At 37.9% G+C, this 13,846-nt stretch overlaps 1 protein-coding gene across 6 annotated transcripts in view; it reads left to right on the top strand.

Annotated features, from left to right (window-relative positions):
* Positions 1-13,846, top strand: part of RGS22 (regulator of G protein signaling 22) — a 120,074-nt gene that overhangs the window by 37,972 nt on the left and 68,256 nt on the right. For all 6 annotated transcript variants that reach the window (XR_004904395.1, XR_004904394.1, XM_036031301.1 and 3 more), the window contains exons 8-11: positions 592-1,207; positions 2,746-2,907; positions 7,184-7,358; positions 13,336-13,460. Coding sequence is in view for 4 of the 6 variants with exons in the window: in XM_036031301.1 (XP_035887194.1) it covers positions 592-1,207; positions 2,746-2,907; positions 7,184-7,358; positions 13,336-13,460 (1,078 nt within the window). In the remaining 2 variants the exon portion in view is untranslated. The remainder of the gene's footprint in view (positions 1-591; positions 1,208-2,745; positions 2,908-7,183; positions 7,359-13,335; positions 13,461-13,846) is intronic.

Genomic DNA, 13,846 nt, shown 5'->3' with positions numbered 1-13,846 from the left:
TACAGTTGTTTAATGTACAAATTCTTTTCTTTTTTAAAGATTTTATTTATTTATTTTTAGAGAGGGAAGGGAGGGAGAGAGAGAGAGAGAGAGAAACATCAATGTGCGGTTGCTGGGGGCTTTGGCCTGCAACCCAGGTATGTGCCCTGACTGGGAATCAAACCTGTGACATTTTGGTTCACAGCCTGCGCTCAATCCACTGAGCTACACCAGCCAGGGCTAATGTACAAATTCTAATTCTTTGATAGAGTTGATCTTTATATTTTGACATTCTATATTAGTCTGAAATATTACATTTTTAAAGTATATGTCCTTTTGGAGATCCTCTGTATTAGGGATGTCAGATGTTTAGTCCATCTGCCCCTGTTACCCACTCCCATGTCCAGGGAAGACATGGCTGATCCCTGTTGGAAGTTTGTCCGCTATTGGTCCCAAATGTGACTTCAGACTCCTCCTTAAGACCCTGGTCCCTGCAGAGACTATCTGTGATAATACACTTGTTTGCCATCCTGACTCTGTAACATCTAGTTAATAGTAAGAAAGTCTTCTGTATTCATGTCGGATCTAATAGCCTTTTATAATTTAATACAGAGAGTCTTATCTTTGATGATGGAGTTCACCCCAGGACGAAAAAGCGGCCATCTAAAACCACTAGCTTAATTTCGGTGGAGGTCGAAGAAGAAGACGGGTCTGTCTCTCTACAAGACACTCCTTCTCACGCGCTTCTGAGAATATATCTCGAGAAGAAATCGGGTGCTGGCGAAAACCTGACATTGCATTTCTCGACATGTGAAGAATTTTTAAGATCTTATATAACCTTTACTTTGAAAGCAGCAATTCATGAAATGTTTGGGCAGCCATTTTTAGAAAGCCAGGATGTTATAAGCTTCAAAAATGTAACAGAAGTGATAGTTGATCAGTGTCCTGAGCTTATTTCTGACAAGAACGTTTTGTTGAGTGAAACAACACAACCCCCAGAGGGAAAGGCGGAAGAGATGTTGGAAGAAACAAGTTCAAAGAGTGAGAGTGTTGGGTCAGAAAGTAGAGCTGATTGGTGTGTTTCTCACAAAACTTACGACATTGGCAACCGAAAGGAGTTCGAAAGATTTAAGAAATTTATCAAAGGTACATTAGGGGAGAGATATTGGTGGCTATGGATGGATATTGAGAGATTAAAAGTTCTTAAGGATTCTGGAAGACATCAAAGGTATTTCTGTTTTTTTATACTTTAGTCATTTTAGAAACAAATTGTGGAATATTAGTTTGGGTTATATAAGTATAGGCAGAAAGCTGGAAATAAATATAAAAATGTAATTTATACTTTTGGAGGAATGAATATGATAATTTATTTTATTATAATAATATTGATTTCACTACTAATATGATTTCAAAGCTTTCGAATACTAACAGTAGCAATTACTTGGCTTTGCCTAAGTTTCCTCCCATAGATTTTAAACCTGCTTTCAAACTAATCACTCCGTTTTATTTTTATTACAGTGTAGTGATATATTTTTATGGAAAAAAAATATCAGTTATATACTACAGTGGCATAAGGTACCTTATATAAGAGATATCTTGTGACAATGTAAGGGCTGGCTGTTCCTAGCAGCCTGCTTGGCTACCAAGTTCCATGATCTTTAATTGGATGCCACTTAGAAATTTGTATCTGAATGAGGTATCTGCTAGATATCATCCTGGATATCCTCTAGAGAGCCCCTTGGAGGTCTGATGGGTGCAGGCCTTTGTGTGGCTGCTCCATAGGTTTTATTGTACTGTGTGTCTGGAGAACCCTAAGAGGGGCCTGCTGTAGAAAAGTCCTTATCTCGTCTGGGTTTCCCGGATCTGCTGCGAAGCAGACCAGCTATAGCAGGCTGCAGTTCCCATTAGGGTTTGGCGGAGTATGTACTCGTGACGGGGGCATGCCAGTTACTTCACTGGCATGCAGATCGTGGTCATACACAGTTGTAAGAGCAGGCGTTACCAAATGGCTGATTATGAAGGATGACCTGACTGACCCTGGGGTGGAAGGCCACCAGCACTTCCCAAGACATACTAGGGAAGTTATGTGCAAGCAACCTACATAGGTTCTTCAGGATCAAGATTGTATCAGTTCCTATTGTTCGTGTAACAAATTACCCCAAATTTATTGGCTCAAAGCAACACAAATTTATTCTCCTACGGTTAGGAGGGTAGAAGTCTAACATGGGTGTGCAGGGCAGCATTCCTTCTGCAGACCCTAGGGGAGAAGTCATTCCCTTGCCTTCTCTGGCTTCTGAAGACCAGCCACTTCCCTTGGTTCCTGGCCCCTTCCTCCATCTTCAAAGCCACCAGCACACAACTGTCTCTTTTCTCTGTTCTCTGCTTCTGTCCTCGCCTTTTGTCTCTACGACTCTGACCCTCCTTCCTCCCTCTTAGAAGGACCTTTTGATTACATTAGCGCTGCCTAGCTGATTCAGCATAATCTCAAAATCCTAATCACACCTGCAGAATCTCTGCTCAGGCACAGTAACATCACAGGTTCTGGGGGTGACAGCATGGATGTCTTTGGCAAAGCCAATGGGCCAACCTGCCAAAAATACCCTTCCCATTCCCATGACTGAGGGAAAGCACTTTTGTCTCCACACTGGGACCCCTGTCACTTACTGTTGGTTTTGAGGTCATTCACTACTCGTCTCAAACATTTTAGAAGTGGAAATACTTGGCTAGCTGAATATTGTGTCCATGCGTGTATGTGTTTTCTTGCAGACATCTTGAGAAGATGAAAAAGCGCTATCTAGCGAGCAGTGGCGATTGCTACCTTTCTGCAGAAATCTTAACAAAATTTAAACTGCTAGATGGATCTCAGTGGAATAATGAACACTTAAGAAATATTCAGACTGAGGTTGTAAAACCCTTACTTCTGTATTGGTAAGAAAAATAATGTGATTCAAAGTTTCTTTGTGACTTTCACTTTTCTTAGAGGTTAGTTACAAGTTGTATCATAACATAGTACCATACCAAATAGAACCATATTATTTTTATTACTATGGCCTTATAGTATATTTTTAGATTAGGGAATGTGATTCCTCCAACTTAGTTCTTTCTCAGAATTGCTGTTGCTATGTGGGACCTTCTGTGGTTTCATATAAATTTTTGAAATTCTGTCTAGTTCTGTGATATACACCATTCTTGATAGGAATTGTGATATACACCATTCTTGATAGGAATATCCAATCTTTATAGGAATTGCATTGAGTCTACAGATTGCTTTGGGTAGTATGGACATTTTAATGATGTTAATTCTTCCTATTCCTGAACACGGTATGTGCTTCCACTTAGTTGTATCTTCTTCAGTTTCTTTCTTCAGTGTCATAATTTCCCAAGTAAAAGTCTTACATCCTTGGTTAGGTTTATTCCTTGGTATTTTATTTTTTGTTGCAATTGTGAGTGGGATTGTTTTATTAATTTCCCTTTCTGTTAGTTCCTTATTGGCACGTAAAAGTGCAACTGACTTCTGGATATTAATTTTATGTTCTGCTACTTTGCTGAATTCATTATCAGTTCTAGTAGTTTTATGGTGGAATCTTTGAGGTTCTCTATGTACACTTTCATGTCATCTGCAAATGACAGTTTTACTTCTTCCTTTCCAGTCTGGATACCTTCTGTGTCTTCTTCTTCTTGTCTGATTGCTGTGGCTAGGACTTCCGATACTGTGCTGAGTAAGAGAAGTGAAAATAGACATCCTGTCTTGTTCTTGATCTTAAGGGGAACACTTGCAGTTTTTGCCCATTGAGTATGATTCTGGCAGTGGGTTTGTCATATTTGTCCTTTATTATGCTTAGGTATGTTCCTTCTAATCCCACTTTGCTGGGGGTTTTATCATAAGTGGGTGCTAGTTTGTATCAAATGCTTTTTCTTCATCTATCGATATAATTATGGGGTTTTTATCGTTCATTTTGTTTATGTGGTGAATCACATTTATGGACTTGTGAATATTGTACCAACCTTGCTTTCACAGCATAAATCCCACTTGATCATGGTGTATTATCCTTTTGATGCATTGCTGTTTTCAATTTGTCAATACTCTGTTGAGGATTTTAGCATCTACATTCATCAGGGATATTGGCCTATCATTTTCTTTCTTTGTAGTGTGTTTTTCTGGTTTTGGAATTAGGATAATGCGGGCCTCATACAATGAGTTTGGGAGTTTCCTTCCTCTTGAATTTTATGAAACAGTTTGGGAAGGAGACAAATTAGTTCTTCTTTGAATGTTTGGTAAAATTCTCCTGTGAAGCCATCCATTCCAGGGCATTTGTTTGTTGGGCCTTTTTTCTTGATCTTACAAGATCTTGTGTAGTCTTTAAATTACAAACTGAGGCTTAAACCTTTCAGTGAATATCATGTAGCAAACACTTCTGTAACCACCATGTGGGCTGAGAAATAAAACATTACTAAACCTCTGAGGGTCCCTTCCTGATCACATCCTCATTCCCCCTCAGGGGTAACCCCTATCCTGACCTTTGTGATTATTATCTTCTTGTTTTTCATTATAGTTTTACCAACCACATAGGCAAAATAAATCTCTAAACATATATTTTCATCTGCCTGCTTTACAGCTTTGTATAAAGAACCCTGTTGTTGCATCCTTTGTGTCTAATAATTGCATTTAAGAGTTTTATTAATTTTCATTACTGTATATAGTGTTCTACTGCATGAATGTGAGGTCTGTCCAGAAGATATCCAGCCTTGTAATATGAAAAATAGAGACATTTATTGAAGAAGATACAAGATACAAGAAACATTGTACCCTCACTCCCCTTCAAAATAGGCACCTTGGAACCTCACACAGTTCTCCCAATCACCATTGGCTGCCCCGTCATAATTTTCTGAATTTCATCTCATTGATGGTCTGAAATCTCTTCCCTTTCAAGGTGATTTTAGTTTTGGGAAAAGCCAGAAGTCTTAGGGTGCCAAACCTGGGCTGCAAGGGAGCCGAGTCATCTGGGTGATTTGATGTTCCACCAAAAAAACCCTGCACAGGACGTGATGCATGAATGGACACATTGTTGATGAAGCTGACAGTCATCAGTTGTCTATAGCTGCAGCCTTCTGAATCATCTGAATAGTTTCTGTGGAGGAATGTTCAAGCTTCATGAAAAATTTGGTGCAGATTTGTTGTGCTACTTTCTCAGTCATTTTGAATGCAACAGCCACACAGTACACAGGCTCAGTCAATAAACTCTACCACCCCCACTAATTAGTACAGTGAAGTCATCATTGTTCATGCATGTGCATTCCAGTCCACTCTCCTTGGCTACCAGGATACATCAGTGTCATGCAAACCATTCTCATTATTTAACAATGGCTTGACTTCTTCCAGACAGACCTCATATACCTTACTTTATTTGTCATTTTTTAAACATTTGGGTTGTTCTCTACTTTTCACAATTACAAGCAATGCTGTAATGCATATGCTTGTATATGTATCCATTTTTCTGAAGTAGTTTTACCCACTTATGCTCCCACAAACAATATGAGAGTACCCATTCCTACAGATATATGATAGAATTTAATATTGTCATATTTAAAATTTTTAATTGTGTCTGGTGTGTCATTGATGTCTTCTAGTTTTAACTTGCATTTCTGTGAGTACTAGTAGGTTGATAACCTTTTCAATGATTATTGGTCATTGGATTTCAATGTTCATAAATTCATGAATTGCCAATTTATCTTCTTTGCCCATTTTTCTATTGGGAGATACTGCCCCCCATATTAATATATGTGTGTATACACACATATGTATGTATATATACATACATATACACATACATATGAATATATATACATGCACACACATAGAGTTTCTTTAATGGTATTATGTGGCAAATACAATATCTTCTCCCACTGTCCAGAGCTTGAGAATTAAGATGTGTGTAATAAGTGGTGTAATGAAAGCTTATATGATGGAAGCATGAAGAATAATACAACAACAATTTAGGATTGACTGAAATTTATTCTAAAGTATTTGATGAATTCACATAGTAGCTAACAAAAACTAATGCAATGAATGAAATAAGAATGCAAGATTTAAATGGTAGGGGTAGCAGAGACTCACAGGGTCATATCAATATACTATAAAGATGGGAATCTGAAAATTGAGATGCTTGGATTTTCTGGCCAGCATACGTACAATTTATTTGATGAGGATGTTGTATATATGCCCACTTACTGGTTGACATCCAAATAAGAGGTAATCTTGAATATTTCCAAGTCTGCAGGTATAGGTTCTGAAATATAGTGTAGAATGACCACCCTAATCTCTCCAGGATGCGTTCTGATCCTAAACTAATTATTAATTTTGGATTCTCTTCCACTCCCAAACTGTGTTCATTTCAGGAAAATATCTACCTTCTTCCTATTTTAACGGGAGGTAATTTTCTACCAGGATCTGAAATATGGAATGGGAATCAGTGTTTGTGTTATGGCGCTGGGGGGAAAACCGACAATTAGCAACGGTCCCTGACAGCTGGAGTTACCCCGACGGCCCATGAAGAGTTAACCCTCAGGCTGAACACCAGGGTGTCCCCCCAGTGGAGTGCGGCCTTGACAGTGTGCCAGACATTCTTTTCCCTGAGCTTCTGGCAGTGGTGTTGCTCTTTCATTTATATAAATTGCTGTAAAGTTAATTCTTGCCCTCACATTCAAGGCTTGAAAATAAATCATAGGAATCATAATCCACTTTAGCAGTATACTTAAACATTATAAAGTGTTTATATATTTAAAGTGTAAATTTTATCTACCAGTTTTTATTTGGCACCATAAGTAAATACCTGTCTTAAAATGATCACAGGCGCATTTTATGTTCATTTTATTAGAAACTCTAAGTTTTAGATTTTCCTTCATGAAATAGGTGTATAGGCTATTTTTATGTAGATGATAATTGGAATGTAGTTTTTAAATTATTTTTTCTTCTTTGTATGAGTGTATATTGGCTCTGTATATGAGTGAATGTGATTTTGGGCAGTTGATGTACCATAGGAGAATATTTTTTTAAAGCTAGGCAGCAGAAAAAGAAGTGGAAATTATTAGAAAAGGGGCATGGCAAGATGGGTAAGTACGAGCACAAGTACTACACACTGTGTAAGCTCCTGGTTTTTGAGGCGTATGGTGTAGTTTGATCGTGAGTTCCTTTTCCTCTCACCAGGGCACCAAGATTCTGTGTGACCCATTCATATGCAATAAAACACGCTAGTGCTGAGCTGAAACTGTGGCACCTCCGTCAAGAGAAACCAAGGAAGGATGTGGACCCTTTCCCCCAAATACCAACCCTCTTGCCTTTAAGACCTAAGTCTTGCACTCCACAGCTATCTGATATACAGGTAGGGGGTACATCGATACTTACATCTCTTTATTAAGCTTATAGTAAAATGTCTGTGCTTGGGTTTTGTGCACTGTTTCATCATAAGCTTCTCTCTCCCTCCCTTTTTTTTTTTTTTTTTTGGTTGTTCATGTATGTGCTGCAACAATCAGAAAGTAAGAAAACCTATAATTTGTTCTCCACCAGGCAGCTGAAGTGATCTTTAAAAATACAAGATCATGTGATTCACTTGCTCAAAATTGTCTAGTGGCCTCTGCGCTCACTCAGAATAGCAATCCAAGGTCTCCACACAGCTGCACATGCCTCTGCTAGCCCCTGACCCCGTTTCCTGCCACATGCCTCCAACTTGCTCCACTCCCACCACAATGGCCTCTTCGCTTTCTCTGAGCACACCAACCACCAAAAACGCAGGAGCTCTGCACTTACTGTTCCCTTCATGTGGAACACCCTTCCCCAGATATCCACATGGCTTGCTGCTCCCTCACTCCAGGTGTGTGCTCCATGGTCGCTTCTCCAGAGAGGCTCCCCTTGACCCTTCTGTGGAAGCACACTTGTGTAGGGCAGCGTGATGCCCTCCATCACTGTGTCCTCTGCTCTGCTTTGTTTTGCTTTGTTGTACTAAGGACCACATAAATTGTTCATTGCCTGTCACCTCCTACCAGAATTTAGGAGACTTTTCTTTGTTAACTACTCATCCCCAGTGCTTAGAATAGTTCCTGGCACGTAATAGTTGTTTAATAAATATAAATTGAATAAATGAGTGAGAAGGAGCAACAGCAGAATTAGAAGTAGTGAGCATTCTTTCACACTGGAAAAGATTAAAGTAGTATGAAAAGATAAGGGGAAAAAAGTTCAAAAAGAGAAGAAAACTTAGCCAACTTTTATAGAAGAAGTAAATACTGCTACACACTTTGGCATAGAGATGCATTAACTGTAGCTAAGTTCTGCTTTTCAGAAATAGCCTTATTAATCTTAGTAGCCTTTAAACGTCACAGAATGTTGTGCTGTTGGTCATAGTCACAAACAACCACTTTAGAAAGGATTGCTTTATATTCAGTACATCTTATTTTAAAGGAAGGAAGATGTGTAATGTAGCTTTTAAAGTTTTACTTCAACAAGTAGTGTTTTAGGGCTGGAGTGCCTTTACAACTTTGCCACGGTCCATATGCATTAGGTCACGTAGAGGGCATTTAAAATGTGCTGATGCACAGATTCCACCCTTGGAGATTCTGATTTAATCGATCTGGAAAGGGTCAGAGTCACTTTGCAAAATTAGGGGATTGGCTTAGAACAGAGCTTCTCAACCTGTCTGAACATTAGACTCACCTTTTAGAAGCTATGTTTCAACAGGATGCCTAGGTGATTTGTATTTAAAGCACTGCTATGAGCTGGTGGGCCTTCAGCATATGGAAGAGTCATCTGAAGAGCTTTTTTTAAAAAATTATATTTTAATGATTATGCTATTACAGTTGTCCCAGTTTTCCCCCTCCCCCAGCACCCTCCACTTCCTCAGACAATCTCCACATTTTTGTTCACTTCCATGGGTCATGTGTATAAGTTCTTTGGCTACTCCATTTCCTGTACTGCACTTTACATCCCCATGGCTATTCTGTAACTACCTATTTGTACTTCTTAATCCCCTCGCCTCTTCACCCATTCCCCTACACCCTCCTCCCATTGGCGACCATCAAAATGCTCTCTGTATCCATGATTCTGTTTCCCTCTTGTTTGCTTAGTTTGTGTTTTAGATTCAATTGTTGATAGATTTGCATTTATTGCCATTTTATTATTCATAGTTTTGATCTTTTTTCCTCAAATAAATCCCTTTAATATTTCATGTAATAATAGTTTATTGAAGATGAACTCCTTTAGTTTTTCCTTGTCTGGGAAGCTCTTTATCTGCCCTTCTATTCTAAATCACAGCTTTGCTGGGTAGAGCAGTCTTGGCTGTAGGTCCCTGATTTTCATGACTTGGAATGTTTCTTGCCAATCCTTGTAGCCTGCAAAGTTTCTTTTGAGAAATCAGCTGACAGTCTTAAAGGAACTCCCCTGTAGGTAACTAACTACTTTCCTTTTGATGCTTTCAAGATTCCCTTTAGCCTGGGCTCCACTTATAAATCAAGATTCCATAGGTCTGGGATAGGGCCAAGAATTTGCATTCCTAACAAATTCCCTCCCAGGTGGTGCTCTTGCTTGCTGTGGTCTGGGAACCACACTTGAGTTCATGTTACTTTAGTGTGCTAATGGTTTCTTATCCATTGTCTTGACATTTTCCTGACCTTTGACCTTGTGGCCTCTTTGTATGCCATTCCATTCCACTGGTAAATCTAATCTTCCCCAATAGCCCATATAAGTTAGTGACCCGGTCACCAAGTCAGTACACATTGTAGAGGCGTAGTGTAGGGATCACGTCATCTCATAACATGTAAACCTTTGTACAAGTAATATCTGTACAACATTTGAGAGGTGAGGCAGAAGAAAAGGTAAGCGGTGTGGTTAATGAAAGGAACTTGAATAAGAGAGCAGCGTCGAAGGAGTGGGGAGGGACTGGCCCATGTAAGAAGTGGTATAAACGTGACTTTGACCTCTCCTCCGTTCTGTTCCTTGGCTTCCCGGGTATCATTACCATGTGGTGTCCCTCATGTTTTCTGGTTGGTGACTCATTCTGATCTCTGTCTTTCCCTAGCAGAAAACACTCTAATTCTTTATTTTTCCCATTTTAAAAGTTGAGGTATAATTTATATTCTATAAGCCCCACCCTTTTTAGTGTACATTTCTGTGGATCGTGACAAGGATATGCGTTGTGTAACCACCATCCCAATCACAGCAGAGAGCGTTTTCTTTACCCGCCTCCCCCTATTTTACTGCGCCTGTTTGTCAGGTGTTTTCCCCATCAGTAACTTTCTGGCTATTCTTCTCGGTTTCCCCTGAGCCAGAAGCTCAAAAATGCCAATTTAGGCTCTTCTCATACTACATAATACACTTAAAAAACTTTTTAAGAAAACTTTTTTAATTGTGGAAAAGGACATAACAAAAAAATTGCTACCTTACTTGTATACTTCAAAAGTAAATATGTTTGCATTGTTGTGAAATGGCTCTCCGGAGCTGTTTTCACCTTGCAAATATGAAGCTAAGCACTCATCAGAACAACTTTTCTACTCCCTCAGCCGCTGGTAATGACCATTTACTTTCTGTTTCTATGAGTTGGACCACTTTCACATGAAATACTTTTTAAAAAATTTATTCTGGAGTGTAAAGCTCTTTTTAACTGAAGTATAGTTGACATGCAGTATAACATTAGTTTCAGGCGTACGACATAGTGACTTGACATTTATGTACCTTATGACATGGTCGCCACAAGAAGTCTCGTAATCGTCTATGACCACGCAAAGTTACTGTGGTATTGTCTGCGTTCCCTGTGCTGTACATTTCATCCCTGTGACTGACTTAAGTTGTAAGTTTGTGCCTCCTAACCCACTTCACCTTTTTGCCCATTCTCCATCATCCAATCCTCTGGCAATTATCAGTTTATACTCTATCTATGAGTCTGTTTTATTTGTTTAGTTTTTTAGGTCCCACATGTAAGTGAAATGATTCATTATTTGTCCTCCTCTGACTCATTTCACTTAGCGTAATGCCCTCTAGGACCATCCATGTTGTTGCAAAGGGCAAGATTTCATTCTTTTTTTCCTGTGGATCAACTTTTTTATTTTGTTTACACATTGATATTTGTCCTCCCATCACCTCTCCCCCCAAAAAGTTAAATTGGTTTTAGAAGCTGGCAGTTTATTTGGACATGCCTTAATTGTTAAAATGTGTTTGAATTATCTATAGTTACATCTAATTTGAAACTATTTCTTTTAATTTCTTTGACACAAGCGCTTATTTCCAGGTTTTTAAAAAGCAAACATTTTTACTTGTGTTTCTATTTATTTATTTATTTTTTTGTTTAGTCTAATCTTTTTTAATTTTTTTATTTTTATTGTGCAATTACTGTTGTCCCCATTTCCCCCCCATTACTCTCCCCTGCCCTACCTTCAATCCCCTCCCGCATTGTTTTTGTCCATGGGCTGAGTAGTAATATATTGTATATATGTTCCACATCTTTATCCATTCATCTATGGAGGGACACCCAGGCTGCCTCCATTGTAGGATACACATTTAATAAGCTCAGCTCCCTGTGGTACCATTTATTTATTGACTGCTGCTTAATGTCCTGCTGTGTTCTGAATTACTAAAACAGATGTAATCCCTTGATACCTAGGAAGTTATATGTAAAACATACCTAAGTAATTAATTTTGTTTGTGGAATTCTTTAAAAACCATAGTTGTTAGGAAGCTACAGTATATATATACACACACACAGGTTATACACACACACACACACACATATTATATATGCACATATATACACATGTATATATATATAATTAATTCTGTTATTTGTTCTAGATAGTAAAAACCTCAAAAATATATTTCTTGCTCTCCAGAGACATATATTACATTCAAATTTTAATAGAAGTTGACAAATAATAAAACTTTACCCTTCTTTTCCAATTATAAAAATAATAAAACTACTGTAAATTTGGAAACTGAAGAAACAAATTATTCTGATCTCATCTACTTCTAGACAACTATTGGGTTGGCCAAAAAGTTCATTTGTTTTTTTCTGTATGATGGCTCTAGTAGTGCTTAGTTGTCTTTAGCTTCATTCAAAACAATTTTGTTCAATTTTATTGTGACAGCTGTCATATTAGCATGCATCTAAAAACTTATCAAAATTGGTGAATTTTTGTGCAACCATTTTAATATTGATGATGGAAGAAAATATACAACATTTTCAGAATATTATGCTTTATTATCTCAAGAAAGGTAAAAATGCAACTGAAATGCACAAAAAGATTTGTGTGGTATATAGAGAAGGTGCTGTGACTGATCAAATGGATCAAAAGTGGTTTGCAAATTTCCTGCTGGAGATTTCTCACTGGACGATGCTTCACAGTTGGGTAGACCATCTGAAGTTGATAGTGATCAAGTGGAGACTTTAATTGAGAACAATCACCATTGTACCACACAGAAGAGAACCGACATACCCAAAATAACCAAATCAATAGTTACTGGTGAAACCAAAAAAATATGTCTTTTATTTTATGGAAAAAACTAAACGAACTTTTTGGCCCACCCAATATTAATTTATTTATTTTCTCTTAGGCTTGTTGTGAAACTAGTTTTAATGTTCTTATGCTTTTGTGTTCTGATTATGTCTTTTTATTATTATCAGTGTTTTTCCACATGTGTCATAATTTTCATAGTCCTTACTTTTAACTATTGTATAATGTTACATTGTATGTACCCCATGTTTAGGTGATTGATTCTTTTTCCTCTGATTTTGATGCTTAGCTGTTCATACTTTTTTGATCACACATGTAGCATCTCATATTTTGGATTTAAAAACTTTTTACCATCAAGAACTTTTAAGAATGGGAACAATAACCATGCATATATTTTTTTTGATGGAAGGAAATAGTTCTGCTAAGATGTAGGTCTCTATAATGGACCAGTGGTATTCCTGCATCCTTTCCACACCTCGCCACCCTTTTTTCCATGCTGCCACATGCAGGCGTGAGCACTAAACCCTATTAAGCTACAAAATAAAGAAAAGTTTTTACAAAGTTCTTCCTCCAGGAAAGAATCCTCTTTCACAATGATGTAAGGAAATCAAAGTGCTTGGCCTTTCCTTTCTTAGAGAATAAACAGCAATAGAGGTTTCGGTTGCTGGTTTCATAAAAGTGGGCATGTGGGAAGAGGAACAGTTTTGTTATAGTGGGAAGAATAGTAGGTGGTGGAGTGAGGGAATCCATCCTCTAGTAATCAAAACAAATTTTCAGTATATAGGCAGAGCTATGCTTTTATTCTCTACCTACCTTTTTTTTTAACTTGCTCATTTTTACTTTGTTCATTATTTTACCACTTGTTAGAAAGAAGAATCCAGTTTAGTACAACTTTCTAAATCTCCCAAGAAACCATCTACAGCAATTCAAAGACCTTGGAAGAGCGAGACTTGGTATTCAGTTTCTTCCAAGGATGACGTGGCCGAGAAAGGGTAGGTGCAGCCTTTTGTGTGCCAGGTGCTTTTCTGCAATGGTAAGATTTTTTTTTATTGAAAAATTAAATAGAAATTGAAAGCCAATATGTTGATTTTCTTATATTTTAGTGATAGGTATTTGGGGGTAGATACTTTCCATGAACACTTTAAATAAGGAGTAGAACTCCTGAGATTAGTATTTTAAAGAGGTGGTGCTTCTGATCTCCCGCTGCTCCTCAGCCATGCACTGACTTCTCTGGGAATCCGGTATTGCTCAAACTGGAGAACTCATAAATCTCTCAAAAATATTGTCATTATGCAACATAGTATGTTAGTCATTTAGATTGGCCCACATATTTATCCTTTTTCTTATTTTTTTAAAAAATGGGATTATTGTTCTTCAG

This window comes from Phyllostomus discolor, chromosome 7 (assembly GCF_004126475.2).
Source record: "Phyllostomus discolor isolate MPI-MPIP mPhyDis1 chromosome 7, mPhyDis1.pri.v3, whole genome shotgun sequence".
In the NCBI taxonomy this organism is placed as follows: Eukaryota; Metazoa; Chordata; class Mammalia; order Chiroptera; family Phyllostomidae; genus Phyllostomus; species Phyllostomus discolor.
Note: the sequence above shows the minus strand (reverse complement) of the source record. Positions and strands in the feature narration are given on the sequence as shown.